Source organism: Ambystoma mexicanum, chromosome 9 (assembly GCF_040938575.1).
Source record: "Ambystoma mexicanum isolate Mex_15411 chromosome 9, UKY_AmexF1_1, whole genome shotgun sequence".
Lineage (NCBI taxonomy): Eukaryota > Metazoa > Chordata > Amphibia > Caudata > Ambystomatidae > Ambystoma > Ambystoma mexicanum.
The window spans coordinates 782,177,840-782,194,973 of record NC_090931.1 but is presented as its reverse complement, the minus strand read 5'-3'; the positions used below and the strand labels follow the sequence as shown (position 1 = coordinate 782,194,973).

General features: G+C 41.9%; 1 protein-coding gene across 9 annotated transcripts in view; it reads left to right on the top strand.

Annotated features, from left to right (window-relative positions):
- Positions 1-17,134, top strand: part of HECW2 (HECT, C2 and WW domain containing E3 ubiquitin protein ligase 2) — a 1,520,428-nt gene that overhangs the window by 1,050,789 nt on the left and 452,505 nt on the right. For all 9 annotated transcript variants that reach the window (XM_069615717.1, XM_069615714.1, XM_069615715.1 and 6 more), the window contains one exon: positions 8,568-8,662. In XM_069615717.1, coding sequence (XP_069471818.1) covers positions 8,568-8,662 — 95 coding nt within the window. The remainder of the gene's footprint in view (positions 1-8,567; positions 8,663-17,134) is intronic.

Here is a 17,134-nt window from a genome sequence, read left to right as displayed (position 1 = left end):
TGAATCTCTGTGTAACTGGTTTGCAACAGCGCGCTGATGCCCACGGGTTTGGGCGCTTTACAAATATAAAACAATAAAAAAAAAATATTGTAGAAGAGTGGTGGGCGAAATCTTTACTGTCGGAATCTGCAGACAGAGACCTCCTGATTCTGTACCAGAGTGGAATTTGACATCAGTTTCAGCTGGTGGGCGGTGTTATAGCAAGCCGTGCCGTGTTGGCTGCAATCCTGTGACATAGATTACTGACTATTAGAATGGCCAAATACTTGTGGTCACTTGATTGTCAGGAGTGATGCCATTCCAGCCAATCAGAACGTGCAGAATCATCCAGTCCTTTCATTAAGTGAAGCAACTGTGCATCAATAGTTTTCAAATTCCACAGAACTTCATAACTCCTTGTGCTTTTACATTACATACCTGCCAGTGTTAGTAGTTTTGCAAATAGCATATATGCTGCAGTAGTAGACATTGACTATTGTATGATTTATTTTAGAATCTCTCTCTCTCTCTGCAGGCAAAGGTTTATGTCATTTAGAAGTGATAGTGACCAGGACATGAGACACGACTGGCGGGTGGCTTTGAACATTATTGGAAGAGAAATGGAAATGCTTTTTGTGTGTAACGGCCAATGCTGTTACATGTAATCAATGCTGGACAGTGAGCTACAACATAGTGCCAAAGCATTAGGTAAAATAGATTTCAAAATGCTACTAGCAGCACTGCCAGTACAGTATATACATATCGCTCAACCCTAATGTACAATACTTAAGGGGAAGATTTTGCACCCAGAAGAGGGAGGTTTGTTTTTTCCCCATTGAATTGCATTGGCGGGAAGGACATCTTGCAGCGCAAAGTTGTATTTTTTGCAGCAAATTTTTATTTTAGTTGAGGGTGTGAAGGAGTGCTTGGCTGCAGGAGAAAGCCAGGGTACAGGAGCAGCAGCAAATGAATTGTAACTAAGCTCATATGGGCAACACACATCATTGCAAACAGGCAACACACACCATTGGAAACAACAAATGCTTCTTTTTATGGTGGATTTGAATGGTCACTAGTAGTATATATGGAGCAACACTACTCCAGTGAAGTCAAGCCTTTTGGGACTAGTGTACACTTTAAGTTGAATCACTTCTAGGAACTCCCAATTTTAGCAGAAAAAGCACTGTGGGATTGAATTAGTTGCCATGATCACACACTTTTGTTCTTCCCAGGTCAAGTTGATACAAATATTTCTTAATGTTTGGGTTTGAAGATCTAATATAATACTCGGTTTTCTGAGATAACGTCCACAAGTCGCACAAATGCATAATTCATCGTAGAGACATGTTGAGCAAAAAGAGCTTAAATTGTCCTCATCTTGAATGGGAGCCCACAAGTTCCAGCATACAAGACTACCATCTACTGATTGGAATGGGACATGTTGGCATGTATGCAACAGGGCTTGACATGGAGGTAGTGCACAGAGTAATCCATGTGGATTCACACCACAGGCACAAATCTATCTAATTCTTTCAAAACTGTGACACTTAAAAAGCACGAAGCTGCAAAGAAGAATGTAGCAAGAATTAATCCTGAGGCCCTGGAAAGGAAAGGGGGCGTTGAAGTACAGTGGGACATCTTTGAAGGCATTATTGCGTTGCCATTTACATTTATATGAGGCCATAACCGACTGAAGGAAAATACTTGCACTCTGTTTATTTACAATGTGGTTTTACTTTATAGACTAACATTAAGCTCTACATGTAAAACTCAATTTTTTCATATTTTTTGCAGCCTAATCCATAGGGAATGCTGGGGATTCTATTGTGTCTATTCCACAAGCATGGTGTCTGCCACGCTCTGTGCTGCCCCACTTTATGCTATCAATAGGCACAGAATAGCAGCCCTATAGTTCTGCATTGGAACTCTCTTGTCCTTTCTTAGTACTACACATAAGGTTAGATGAAATTATCACCCTCTACAGCCTGGCTCATGTCCCCAAAGTACTCAATAAAGTAACTGATGAAAAAGGTAAAGAATGAATTCCATGCACGAGTCCCCATGAGACCTCACCCAAGAATAAAATGGTGGAAGGAAATAGGAAGGGGACAAAAAAATCATGTAAGAACACCTAACCAGGGATTTCCAAAGAATTATCAATGGCCACAATCAAAGAGGCAGTGAGCGCTTCATTATAGGAAATGATAACATGTTCAATGTATTTGTAGGAAAAGTAAAACATATGTTCCAGAGGCATTGTTTGTAATTGTTTTGTATCATATGTAACATAAAACACCCCCAAATGTGCAAGTAAATTGTAAGTTATCAAAGGGATTCAAGATAATGAGAGACATGAGTCCCGAGGCCAAGTACTTAGATAATTTCCAGGAGCCAAGGTGGTGATAGCCAGCATCCTTTTATGTGTAGCTTTTTTATATTCATTATACCACAAGGATGTCAGCCTTTCCACTCTCTAAACCCTGGTTTCACTTTTTCCCTCACTTTAAAAAAAAAATCTTCAGCATTTTTTCTCCGTGTTTTATTTTTGGTGTTGTTCCACATTTGGTTTTCTAGCGCCGCGCTTTGCATATCGATCCATCATTTCGTCTTCCTGTGATTTGTTCAGCTTTTTTTGTTCCTCCACTTTCTTTCTGCATTTAATCATTCATATTTTGCACTCTTTTCTGCTCACTGTCTTGTACTCATATGTCTGTTCACTTTCTAGTGCCCTTTCCTCCTCTTCTTGTTGTTATGTGCATGTTAACACAACCTCTAGCTCCTTTCACTCCTTTTCTTGTGTTTGCCAGTGATCTTTCTTTGGATTTTGCTCACATTATTTCTTTTCCATCCCCTTTTCCAGCTCTGTTCTATCATTTTTTTATTTTTTTTATTTTCTTCCGTCTCATCCGTTGGCAATATGAACGAGAAGTACATATAGTGAAAAGAGAAACGTCAAAAAACCCACCAACAAAGTAAACACAGGGTTATTGAGAGTCGAGATTTACACTTGTACAGAACAATTGGCCAATTGAGATATATGGACCTTCCTCAAGTCTTTTTGCAGTATCTAGACAGTTCATTCAGGCGGATGTTGTTTCTGCGCTTATGCCATTACAGAAATGCGCAAAATCTCCCTTAATATGAAAATGGATTATAACAATCAGGAACCAGTTTTTTTCAGTAGCAGCATAGATCTGCAAATTCTGTATTTAAGAGAACGTCTTCAGTGTTCCATGGGATTTGCATACTCGTACTTTGCTATGGTTTTGCTTCTCGAACCTTCCCACTGTTCCTCTTGCAATGTTTTAACTTCAATCTTCTGCACATTTTTGAGGGGAGACATTTCTTTTGTTGAGGCAGTTCCATGCCTCCCGTCTCACCTTTGGGCTTCTCCTACATGGGGATTATGTCCTCATTTCACCTTGGACAATTGTCATGTAGATTGCACACTAGCGGCACATGGGTCTAATCCTGGCCCTATTATCATGTCCCCCAACGTCACCCCTTAACCCAGCCTATGTCCTTTCATCAGCTTGCATGTTTCTGCCATCAGCGTTGCATCTTTAGGCGGTAGGCTCCTTGCATACTCCACCAGGGCCTTCCTTTTCAGAATGTAGCTCCTGCTCTCTTCCTGCAAGCTCTGCATTGTTAATTCATTCCTCTCGAAGATAGCTGCAAAATATATTCGTAATGCACACACCTATCATCTTGCGTTCCCCTTGCCGTCGCACAACTTTTACACCTCTTAAAGGTAAGGGAAAAAAAACAATGAAATATAATCACTATCAACAATTTACCATAGAAGTAATACTTGAGGCAGTATAAAGTTCCATTGATTTTGAGATTACAGTGATGCCCTGATGAAAACATAAACCTAGCAACTAAATAAGGCCCTGAAGAAGGATGCACGTTGTACAAATCGTAACAGCACAATGAGTATGAAGCACGTTTCGACCCCACTGCCTTAGGTATCTAGTGAAACTGCTGCCAACAAAAATGTAGTCAGTGAAAAATTCATCAAGCAAAAAGTAGTAAAGAAATGCAGCTGAAACGTTGCTGAAAAGTGGCCAAAAATGCAGTGCTGCAAAGGTAAATGTTCAGGTTAAGGAGGGTTTAATGGGCTTTTGATGGCCTGGTTTAGAGTTAGGATAGGTGTTAGGGTAAGGATAGGAGTTAGATTAAAGATTTTGGTTAGAATTAGGGTAGGAGTTAGGGTCAAGGTGGGAGTGGCAGGGCTGGTGATGTTGGGGTTGGGTTAGTTGTAAGTGTCAGGGTAAGTGTTAGGGTAGGGGTTTTGGTAGTATTAAGGCTAATAGAGCAATGGTTTGAGTAAGTGTTAAAGAAAGGAATTGGGTGGTTGGAGAGAGCTGGTGATGGAGGCGTAGGATAGGGGTCAGGATAAAACCTAGTAGTTAGGGTAACGTAAGCATTAAGGTAAGTGTAGTAAGGTTAAGGCTAAGGTTCGGATTAGAGCAAGGGTTTGGGTTAGGGTTAGTAATGTAATTTGTGGCAAGCTGATGATGTAGTTGGAGTTAGGTTCACTGTTCATCTTCTATTACTTGGTGTTTTGTACTGAGTGACATGCAAATAAAATGATAGTGCACTGAAGGTTTAGTGTACAGTAAGGGTTCAGGGTAGAATAAGACTTGAAATTAGAGGTAAGGTTTAGGAGTGGAATTAGGGCCCTTGTTACTGTGGGGGTTTCATTTCAGGTTTGGGGTTATTGTTAGGGTTACAGCCTTGTACTTTTGTGTATTTAAAAATAGGGTTTTGGTGACCTTATTACTGCCAATTTTTTCACACTTTGCATTGCTTGTATTGAATTGCTATATATTTGAAAACAACTTTTTGCGGACTACATTTTCGCTGGGAACCTTTTCACATAGAACCATCATGGCTAATGCTTTATTGTTGTGTTTAGAAACTATTTGGTCCTTATAGTTGTCAATAGGGATACTTTGCGTCCCCTGGAAGGAGATAAAAACTACTTTATATGTATTCAAAACCAACTCAAATAATGCTCAAAGTGCAGTGGATATAGTTTTCAATAAATAGTGCAGACTCTGGCCCTTGAGTTTTTTGTAGCTATGTAATGTACTATTGGGAGGGAAAGCGCAAAACATATATGAAGCAATGATTCAAAAGGCAGGTGTGATCCAGGGGAGCGTTGGGGGTAGACTGGTTGCAATCATTGCGGATCTAATCAGACCAGCCTTACCCATCCATTCAGTTATCTTCAGGGACCCAGAGAGACTGCCAATATGAAATGTCCATCCTCTGCCCCCTTTTCTATTTGCCTCCCTCTTAATTGCATCCCCAACTTTTTGCTTCCTTTCGATAGCCACATTTCTCTGTATGCGTTGGACTTCCACAGCACAATTGACGTCCTGCTAGAGCAGTCCAGTGGGCATTTCAGGTGTATTGGCTAGGTGCATTGTAATCTTCTGTAAACTCTGCCTGGATGTAACAGCAGCAGCTGCTGCCTCCACCTATGGGATAGTAGGACACTCTTCGGGGATGTAGGATGACAGTGGCAATCGCAGTGTACAGTGAGAGCGGCAGCACAAGCCACAATGCACTGCGACCGCTTCATCATGGCTGGAGCTTGCAGGCGCACTGGAGCTTGCAACTGAATCTGCCAACAACACTAGTAGCTTCTAGGAAAACAGCTGGAAGGGAAGTGATTGAACTAAAGTGCATTACGTCAAATGACACGTAAGAAGCAGAACAAAATGAGGATGAAGATGTATGGGCCAAGCATGATATGGGAGGGCTTGTGAACTGTAACTCATTTCCAGCTAAATAAGGATTCACCTGAACCCCTGTGTTGTTTAATTTATAGATGTGCTTTTTCAGAGACAGTGCTGGTGGTCTCCTGACTAAATGTTGGGGCGATCCACATACTACTTTCTGTGGATCATTCTTTACAACAGCCTTGGGCAGAAATATTTTCTGTTGGACCTGCTAAATGCACTTGAAAGATTGTGCAAGCATAATCCTGTATTGACCTTTCATCTATTGAATTTTGCTACATTTTACATGGAAATGTCCTCTGATCACCCCCGCCTCCCTGTACTGTTGCCACCATTACAGTCCCATCCCAAAATCAGGGAAAAGAAATAAGCTATTTTTTATCTGATATTCTGTTTTATTTTAAGTAGAAAATCACGAAATTGAAGCTTGTCACCCACAGCATTCCACATACTCACATGCATCTTGTTTAAAGAAAAGAAATGAAACTTGGCTGCTATTGTATCACTAATGTTTGCATTCGCAATGCGCACAAACATCCATTCGTATAAAAGCAAAGATGAATTACTGTTCTTAAGAAATATACAATCCTCTCTGACATGAACATTCAACTATCACTGGCCTCGCAAGTTCAAGAAGAAAAAATATTAGAAAGTTAACTTTTCAATATAGCATTCATTGAATATTCTCTGACACAATCAACAAGGTTTGACATCTGAGAGAATCATCAGGTTCACCTATACAGTTCTTATTCTAGGGCTGATTATGCTCTAAATGTTGCACATTATTTTCTTTTACTTAGGACCTTGATAAAAGAATGATGGGTGGGGTTGATTGACTTAATTGTCTACTGTCTTGGGTTTTAGGAAAAAACTATTATTTTGGAGAACAACATATCTTGATTCATTTAAAGGGTCACACAATCATGAGGTCATAAAATAGAAGAAAAAATGGAATCAGCACATTACGTTTACTTTTTATTTAGAGTGCACTTAAGACAGAATCCTTTCTTTTCTGTGCAATGTCATTTGGAAAGATGACATTGGCTATGTAAGTGTCATTATTTCTTTGGAAAGGAGTGCGAGAAACGAACCTTCTTATTTCACTTTGAAGGGTAGGAAACTCTATGCAGGATTTTCCTTTTAAAAGAACTATGGTTTTCACAGGTCAAGAAGTCTATCAATACCTGTAAATCTGTGAGTCATATTGTTCGCCATGCTCCCAACCCCAGATACAATCAGAGCCAATAACGTGTTGTCATTATTCAGTAATTTAAATGCGCTTTGTATTCCAAAACCGCCTTACATGTTTTTGGAGTTTATTAACCAAAAATATGTACTGGAAACAAAATAGCTTTAATTGAAGCAGTCACTTCATGGATAATGCACTTTTTCTCTGCTTAGTTTAAAGTACATTGTTTATGTGGACATATGTTCTTTTCAAGCAGCTTTTTATGGATATCGAGGCCTCTAAACTCTGTCCTTGTTTTCCTCTTAAACTATGCAGGTCCATGCACATTTTGAAATTTGGAATGCGGTGGGCTAATTTACCTATATATTTCAAAAACATGATCCTTTGTTCTGAATACCAACTGCTGGGTCTGTTTATCTCTGCTGATAGATTTGTTACTGACCAATGGTGGGTCTGTTGTCCAGAAAGCGGGCCTCTGTTTCTCCTTCCTTGAGAGCGGCGCTCTGGATAAAACACAGGCCATGTTTACAAGAGTCTGGATGCATTGACCATTTCAAAGTTACATACCAAAAGCAAATGATTATGACCATCGCATACATGTATGCCTTACCAACAAGTTAAACACAACCTGTATAACTCATGATGTATGCTGACTGGTCATCTTCTGACAGAATAATGCAATATAATTTATTAAATGTTGTGGATCATTCATGTAACAATGATGCACAAACAAACTATTTTTGCTTCAAGTATTTTTCATGGAAAAGAAACACTTTGTCCTGTTGCCTTTAGCATTATAGGGATGCAAATGAATGTAATGTGCCCTGTTTAATGTGACATATTACATTAATTCAAATAAATATGACAATCAATTGGTAGGTATTACCTCTGGCAAAGGTTTAGTAGATCTGTGGTGTGAATGAAACTACTGTGAAGGAAGGCGCCAACTTTGACTAGATGGGAGGTACATTCTAGGCAGCCGAGTGATGGGCATGTCAAATGAAGAATTGCAGAATTGGAAGAGGGATCCTGCAATTTCATTGGCACTTTTCACAATTCACCATCAAGGGCCCAAATACAGGAATTTTGCACTGGTGAAAGTGTGAGTTTGCATTTTGTTAGCACATCATAAACAATGTCCATAGTACATAAACATATGTTTTCAATGCCATTTTGCAATAGGGCAAAAGTTCTGTAAACTGTCCCTGGGTAGTCATTGGAGATCTATCATAGGAGAGCAGTGCCAGCAGCAACATACAATGCAGAAACACAAGGCTGAAAGGGGGACCACCCCCCACTCTAGTCAGAGTTTATACCTGTTCAAGGTTCTATCCTCTGAGAATGTATGTCTACATTTGTGGGTTTTAAAGAAGACCTTGATGTTCTTATGAGGGCTGATACAAGGGCTGTTCCACCCACCAGCATCTCAAGCCCCTGGTCTGCGTGGTCGCATGCCCACATCTCTTCAGAGAGAAATGCTGAAAGCATCCTACTAAAGGCAGAGTCCCTTCCCTGTTTAGTCTATATTAAATATTGCCTGATTGAAATCAGACTCTCCTCTAAATACATTGCTCCTTCAGTAATCGCACAGGCAGATCAATGCACATTTGGCACACCTTGACTTTAATATTTTGCTTGTCTTTCAGCTGAAATCAAGATCTGCTTCAAGTATTACCATGGCATCAGCGGAGCACTGCGCGCCACCACCCCAAGCATCACCGTGAAGAACCCTGCAGTGATGGTAAGGCCGGGCACTGTGTTTGCCTCTGGAAAATCACCTGTTGCTGTGCATTGAGCCAGATCGTAAACATGTACAGCAGTCACTCGTGGCCACTCGTGTGCATTAAAGCATCTAACATAGATATGACGGCCAACATCAGAAGCACTTGGGATCTGCTCACATAACAATGGGTATCCTGCATAGTCAGAGAGTACTCCTCGCTATGCATATCTGTGCCCTACTGTACAACTACTGAATTCGTGTGTGACTCAAGCTTGACTGTCACCTACGCCGTGATACCCACGGGTTTGGGCGTATAATAAATGCAATAAATAAATAAATAAAACTCTACACCATGGTTCAAATCCCTTAATCATTCTTATTCGAATCGAGTAATCAAAATCCAACCATAGTTAAGAACGTTTTTTGTTGCCAGTGTTTGTAGGCACCCGCACGATTCTCAGAACAGTTGCACGATCAGGTTGATGGAAAGATCGAAGGGTTGGCCCGCTCAGATGCCTGATCTAGGTCCTGTTATCTATATGGGTTATACTGGGACCTAAGACCAAGAGCAGCAGATTGGGGTTATATTGTTTCCTGTGCATGACCAGTGGTTTATTCTGATACACAGGATTGCATATATTGGAATCGATAGATTAGAATATCAGATGAACAGTCTGGACCTTTGAAATGAAAGCTTTTGTGTGTTGCAGTGGCCATCTTTAGACTGCCAAATGCTCACGGGTAGGGCTATTGTTTGGCAAGGACAATCAAGAGGGAATCCTTCTGGGATGGCATAGTGCCACCTGACCTTCTCAACAGGGGCAGAATAAAAACATGGTTTGCAGTCAGTGTGAAACGGAGTGCTTACAGTGGCATGTGCTTAGCGTGAACATGTGAAATGGATTGATTAGCACTCCACCCCATGTTCAAGTCACATGCATATCTGTTACACATTTCTGTGCAAATAATGCAAAGCACATGTATGGCAATGTACAAATGTCCGGTATGTTGAGCCGTTGGTGTGCAAGGCCTTCTTTGCAAATGCTTGCACTAAGGCAACATTTGCCCCTGTTGCAGCACGGGAGCAGCAGCTCTGTGTTGCACCAGATGCAAATGTTTTCATAATACAGAGCAATAGTTTTGGAAACTGCATTTTTTCTTGAGCATTGTCTAAACCAGCAGTATAAAAACTGTGGGGGTGCGACCTCTGGGTGTGCGCAGCTTCATGTCCAGGGAGTCGAGCGCCCACAGTCTGGATTTTCGACTTTAAAAAAAAAATGTCATTTGTTTCCTATTAAACGCTTGTTATCCAAAACGGTTTAGAATACAACTTTTTAAACACATAAATTATGTATGCCCCAGTTGAACATTATGCTTGCCAGGATTTTAAGATGTGTCTAGGAGATGAGCTACTTTAAAGTCATTGATCACAGTTTGTTTCTGGCCTTTCCTGGAGTTATTAATATGTACCTGATTCCCTTTTTGGCTTATGTGTTTAGATGTTTTCCATAGCATTAATGCGCATCCACAACCCTCCCTTCTAAGTGCTCTGCGACACTGTAATCAGGCTGGGATGCCCTAGCAGGCGTGATTCAGACAGCCGCAATAAACCGAGTGAGCATCAGAGCACACTCTCTATAAACTGGGTTGCTTTGCCCTCCATCCCATGAGGATCGTGTAAGCCCCGAAATAGGTCTGTTCTTGGAGCGGGGAAGAGGGCGACTGCTCAGGGCCCAGATGACTGGAAGATGCAGGATTTGCTGTTCACACCCAGAACATGAAGGCTTTGGCCCTGCTCATTTCTTTTTGCGTTGCATTTCAAGTGCAAATAAAGAAACGTGAGTCTCTTTATTATAAGCAGAGTATTTAGATTGTGTGAACAAATGAGTGCAGACATAGTATTTGAGAGTGACTATCGTTACTGTGATGCCCGAGCTGCGAAAGTTGGGTGACTAAAAATAGAAGGGGTAAATAAGAAGAAACATACAAAGAAATATTTGGAAATATTTGGTGCTCCCTAATATGTGGGTCGCCCTGAGAATACCATGCCTCCCCTTTACCCCCCGCCCCCCGTGCCAATTTCAATCTGTTTGGCTTTTTACCCATTTTTTTTTTTACGTTTTTACATCAGCTCTAAAATGCTGCATTTTAACCCATTATTTTATAAGAATGTACTGCGGGAGAACATTCCCCTCTCCCTGAAACTCTCTCGATTGGTTCGGGCTCCCTCACTACGCTGGTTTGCTAAGGCATATCTGGGGTAAATATTTAAGCCCCTCCACTTCAAAAATCCACCAGCCACCACTGGCCCTGGGACTGTTTTGGGAGCAGGGTGGGGGAAGCCCAGGAACTGAGGTGGGAACATGATGGGGGAGCCATGGGATAGTGGTGGGGAGAGCCCAGGGTCTGGGGTTGGGGGGGGGGGAGCACCCAGGGTCTGGGGTTGGGGGGAGCGCCCAGGGGCTAGGCTAGGTGTGGGATGAGGAGTCCAGAGACTGTGATGGGAGCGGGTGGGGAACCCAGGGTCTATACTGGGAGCAGGGTGCGAAAATGGCGCACAATAGTTCATAGTCATTATAACTTACTGTCTATCTGAAATTTTTTAGGGGAAGCGGCCTGCCCATATTTTGCTCAGGGGGGCCCAGGCCAAAAAAGTTTGAAGACCACCGGTCTAAGCAACGATCATGATACAGTGCTTCTTGAGACATGAAACTGATAAGGGAGGCTCATTTTTCCAAAATGTAAATGAAATTTATGTAAACACATTTTCCACAATCTTAGATATGAAGGAAGATATGAGCTCCCAGCACATCGTGTGTGTTACGGGATCAAGTGGTCTGCGCATGCCCTGATCTCGCTTGGGCAGTCACATGTTAACTGTGGTGACGAGAAAGGTCACCACACATCAAAAAGGCTCCAAGGACGACCACGTCTAGATATGGTCATTCTCACATGCACACACCAAGGTGACTGTGTGTTCCTTTAGTTCCCGCAGTGCGGCGCTACATTAGGTGCACGCGCACCCTGCACAACAACTGGTCATGAGAGGAAACACTTTGTGGTGCCCTCATTGACTCTGCCTCACTCTTTGGCAAGATGGAGGCGCAAGGACACAACTTAGTGGACCTACTATGCCAACACTGACTACATTCTCTGGCACGGCGCAATCGTGTGGCTTGGTTCTACACGGAACTCCCATCGGATTTCTTCGTCATCATGAGGTCACAACAAGTCTGTGCTGATACAGATATGCTGTGGAGTGCTTTACCTGTATCCAGATTATTCAACTAAAGATTTTTCATCGAGAACATTTTCACTGAAAAATGTTAATTGAAAGATTATTTTTCATCAAAAACCCTTCACTGAATTGTTTTTAATCTAAAGATATATGTATGTATGTTTGTGTGGGGTAAAGGGTTACATTTAGAAAACAGTGGTTTGGGGGGGCCCCCCAATAAAAAAAAAATATTTTGGAATTTTTGGGGTGTTTTTGTGGGTGGAAAACGGGGGTGTAGTGGTGGGACAATTAAAAAAATAATAATAATATTTGGTATACAGGTTTTTGACAAATAGTGTTATTAATCTACATTAGGTGAAAAAGTTTTAGGTGAAACCAATTTGATGAAAAAATCTATAGGTGAAAATGTTTTGGTGGAAAGACATGTAACCTGCTTTACCACTTCACAGCACGCTGAGCCCTCTAAGATTGCCCAAGAAAATGAAAAATAAAAAGAAGAAAATACAATACAACAAGGCAAAGCATGCAGAAAATGACACAAAATCATTTCATACTACCACTGATTATACTTGAATCCCTATGAATTATATCAGATGAGACAATGAATCACAGCACATCGATTTCCACCCCACAGATAGCTGCCCATGCTAGCACCGGCACTCCAAGTGAGTCCCGCCAACTTGCCACCTCATTTCTCAGGATGGGAACTCCGGTGACATATATGATGCCGCCTGGGGAATGTGACATGCATGGATCACGGGCCACCATAGGTGCCCTATGGTTAGAAAGACTGTAGCTGTAATTCACGCCCGCTTGCCAACAGGATCATAATGCAACAAAACTGATGTATGTTGTAAGAGATGCCAAGCATCAACAGTTTGAGACTCTTCTTGGACGAGACAAGTCCAAGGCTGCTGCTCATTAGGACTTAACACCCAATGTTGATTATGAGAGATTTATATCATGGCAAGTTCCATAGAATCCATGGATGGTTTCCATGCTCTCCTACACACTTACCGTGGGCCCATAGACATGAAGATGAGGAAATCCACTCATAGGTTATACCAGGGTGCGGGTCAGACAAGCTACGCACATTAATACTGAGAGAACCAGGCATCATGATGATGCACATCTTGGAACTGGCAGGGTCCCATAAATTAGCAAATACTTGTGCCTAACACATTGCTGAGACCTTCGATACAGTCCAAACTGAAGAAGTAAATACAACTAGGCATCAGTGAAGGGATTGGAAACCACAAATACAATCTGGGGGACAATGTCAACCTGCACACGAACCTGGAAAAACATGCTTCTTTTGCAGGGAGGAATGGACACACCTGAAAGATTGCCTTGTGAAAGGCCTTCCCTGTAAATGATGTGGGAAGCTCCACCACTTCAGCAGCATCTGCAGATCGATACCTGTATGCCAAGGCAGGAGAGGATCACGCCGGCCTAGAGTTGAGGCTGTGGCTACACGTGCCTCATCACCCATCCAAACTGACCAAAGAAGAGAGGAAGAAGCAGAAGAAGAGGTCTCCTTTATATCTGTTATATTTGGAGCTTCACCAACCAAAACAAGACAACCCAACTGTTCAAGTCTGAGAGCACAAACTGCCCTCTCAAACCCCATCAAGGTTATGTCATAACAGCATTACCTGAATCTCTGCTCACTGCTATCATTGGCAAGCTCTGCTGTCAAGACAAAAACATACAGAGATGCAACCCCCCACCCGTGACAGGGGTATTCACATCAGAAGTGGCCTACAAAGACACAGTGATACGGGCCAAACTCTTTGCAGCACCATTCATAAAATGGACACTGTTTAGTTGTGACACTGCAGAGGCCATCAGCCTAGTCGAATTTGCATATAGCATATACCAAGACGACATCACCTTGCTATCAAAATTCCAAAGCCTTTTCAAAGGTGTAGGATGCCTAAAGACGCAGTGAAACTTCAGTAAAGTTTCATATTGACCACAGTACTCTTTCACTTACTCTAACAAGTAGAATGTGAACTAATGAAATTAGTAAAAGAAGACGTCAACAAAGGCGTGTCCTGACCCAAAGCCCTAGTGCCGCCGCTGGTCATCAAGCAACAATCAAAGCCACTGACAGCTGTAAGAATCTGCATTGACATGAAACTGCTAAACACAGCGATCCACAGAGAACAGCACCCTACCCCTGTGCTGGATGACATACTGATCATATCATATCATATCATATCCTTGCAAATCGGCCTCTTTCACTATAAACTCTTCTGCTTTGTAATATCATCAACCACTGAGGTGCTTCAAAACATGATCCATGGTGTAATTGCAGATTTAGCAGGCCTCATCAATGCAAGCGACGATATGTTGATGTACTCCTCTCCTCAAGAACACATGTCGCAGCTAGTGAACGTGTTGGTGAGGTTCGAAGAATAAGATCTCATACTCCATGATACAGGAATTTGTCTGTGACAAGATAGAATTATTTGGGCATATTGTTCCGGCAGGAGGTCTCTCCCTCAACCCCCAGAAAGTGTGAGATATCGAAGAGACAGCGGTCCCGTCATCTCAAATGGAAATGCGCAGCCTTCTCTGGATGGTGAATATCTGTGGGAGATTCATCCATAGCCTGGCCACACTGACGGAGCTGCTTCGCACTCTTAATGAAGAAAGACTAGACTTGGCAGTGGAGCCCCAATGAGGAAGAAGTGTTTCAGGCCTCACAGTGAATGGTCCAGTGGAACTGAATGCAGTACTCCTGCAAGGTGACGAGGACACCACTGGTCCATTGCCTCTCCCAGCCACTGAATGCAGATTGAGCTCTACTGCTGGCACGACAACGCCTCCAGTTCCACCTTTGCTTGTTTGGTCGACCTCTGGTTGTCGTGAAGGGTTACACGTCTTTGTTACCCATAATGCAATCGTTGTAGTAATGTCTGCATGCCAGAATTAAGTGCTGGCTCTTACAGCTTCAAGAATACAGAGCTATGCTCTGCTATGGAACTAGAGGTGCAAATCTAGCTGATTTTCTGCGGAGACATCCCCTGATTAACAGCAACCCAAAAAGTGAAGACGAAGCGGTGGTGGAAGGCCATGTGACCACCATCACAACATCAGTTGTCACCAAATCCATGATCCTGGGGGGTAATTACCAAAGCAACTGAAAAAGATGGCTACTTCAAAACAGGCTATGAAAGTGCTACATGCACCTCAACCAAACCCACACATTGGAAGCAGTGGCGAACCTTAACCCGATTATGGAGAGTCAGGCGAGACCTAACATGTACCACAGCAGGCATTCTACTGAGAGATTCCAGAATCGTGATACCAGCTAGCCTAGTGGAGTAGGCACTAGGCCTAGCACAAATGGGTCACCAGACCAGAAGTCAAGAAAAATGAAGCCCATATGAGATAAAATGTCAACCTCCCAAGCTTGGAAGATAAAGTAGATTGTGAAACACTGTATGGCAAGTCAGACAAAGAACCAGACATTGCCTCCCCTAACCACAGTACAACTCCCTTGCAAATGGTCGACATTAACTCTGGCATAATAGCTACTGACCAACACTTTGTCGTCATCCTGGCTTAGTTCTCCTACTTCCTCGAGGTCTAATGCATATCATCCACAGCTCTATATCCAGCCCTGTCACTTCTAGATACAATATTGATATTGGCAATACATAATATAGAGGGGCGATTTGGCAACTATTTGCAAGTACGCGGGGTCTGGTTAAACAGTTTAACGATAAACCAACATTGTCTGCAAGAGGTGAATCATCAATTATTGATTACATGTTTGTGAGTGAACACATTAACAAAATGGCTGAGAATATGACAGTAGAACATAATTCTCATAGTGATCACGCCATGTTGTCAATTGACTTAAAATTTGAAAAACAGTCATGTGAAGAGATTGAGTATTGTGCAGACACTATTGTGCATGTAAGGGGTAATATAGTTAAATGGAATGTGACAAAGACTTCCAAACTGAACAACTCAATGATACAGGATTACAATCAAAGAACTTTGGAATCCAAAATTGAAATGTACTCAGTAGACTCATTTTTGATGGAGAATATGATATATAACTTCTACGAATCATCAATAAATGCATCTTTGAAAATAAAAACATTTACGATCTAGAGATCCAACAACGCAGATCAAAGTTGTATAGAGATCTTCGAGGAATGAAGAAATTAAATCTGACCACAGAAAAAGCAAAGGTATACACAAGGGTATACCGGCAGAAGTATAAGAATTGGCTGATCCAATTTCGTGCTGCACAATCAAAGAAAGACAGTGAAGCGATGTTAGCCGCTATGAAAGAAACTAACGCTAGGAATTATTGGGCTTTGATAAATAGCACTGACGGTTCCATTGCTCAAATGAATATAAATCCTATAAGTGAAGTGGTGTGGTACAATCATTTTGAGAAGCTGTATTGCGCATCTACTACGACCTGGCTACACTGGGGGTGGAGGATAACAAGTGGAATCTAGATGTGTCTGTCAAAAGGCTAAGTAACAACATTAGGAAGGCTAAATCGTCTTCCTCCCCTGAGCCTAACAATCTGTCCTACGTGACTTTTAAACAGAATGTATTTGTATGGTCATGAATTCTTAGCGTACTATATAGAAATGTTGTTGACACGAAGAGCATACCTCAGTCTTGGAAAATGGCTTATGTGATCTTGATTTTCAAAAAAGGTAATCGACTTTGTCCCACAAACTATAGGCCGATTTCCCTAATGAATATGGAGGCTAAGATTTTCGCCTCCTTGGTTTTGGAACAACTAATAAGATGGATGGATGAGCAGGCAATACTGGACATCGGACAATTTGGGTTTAGAAAAGGGAGGGGGACAGACGTTAGGGCCTTCTTGTTTCCATCTTACAAAAGAAAGCTGGAAGTTCAGGGCAACTTCCACTGTATGCAGCCTCAATGGACCTCTCTGCAGCCTTTGATATGGTTGATAGACCTTTCATTTGGCAGAGGCTGACAGCAATAAATATTGAAAGAGGATTATTGGACATATTCATTCATCTATATTCCAATACCGTGTTAAAAGTGACACTAGACACGAAGGGATTAATGTTCAAAGAAATAAAAGCAATGAACGGTTTCAAACAAGGCTGCGCATTGGCGGCCATATTATTTAATCTATACGTATCTGGTGCAGGAGAAGTTCTTGATGCTAGTGGATTAGTTGCACCCCAGTTGGGAGAAACATCTAAAAAATGGATTGCCTACGCGGATGGTTTTTT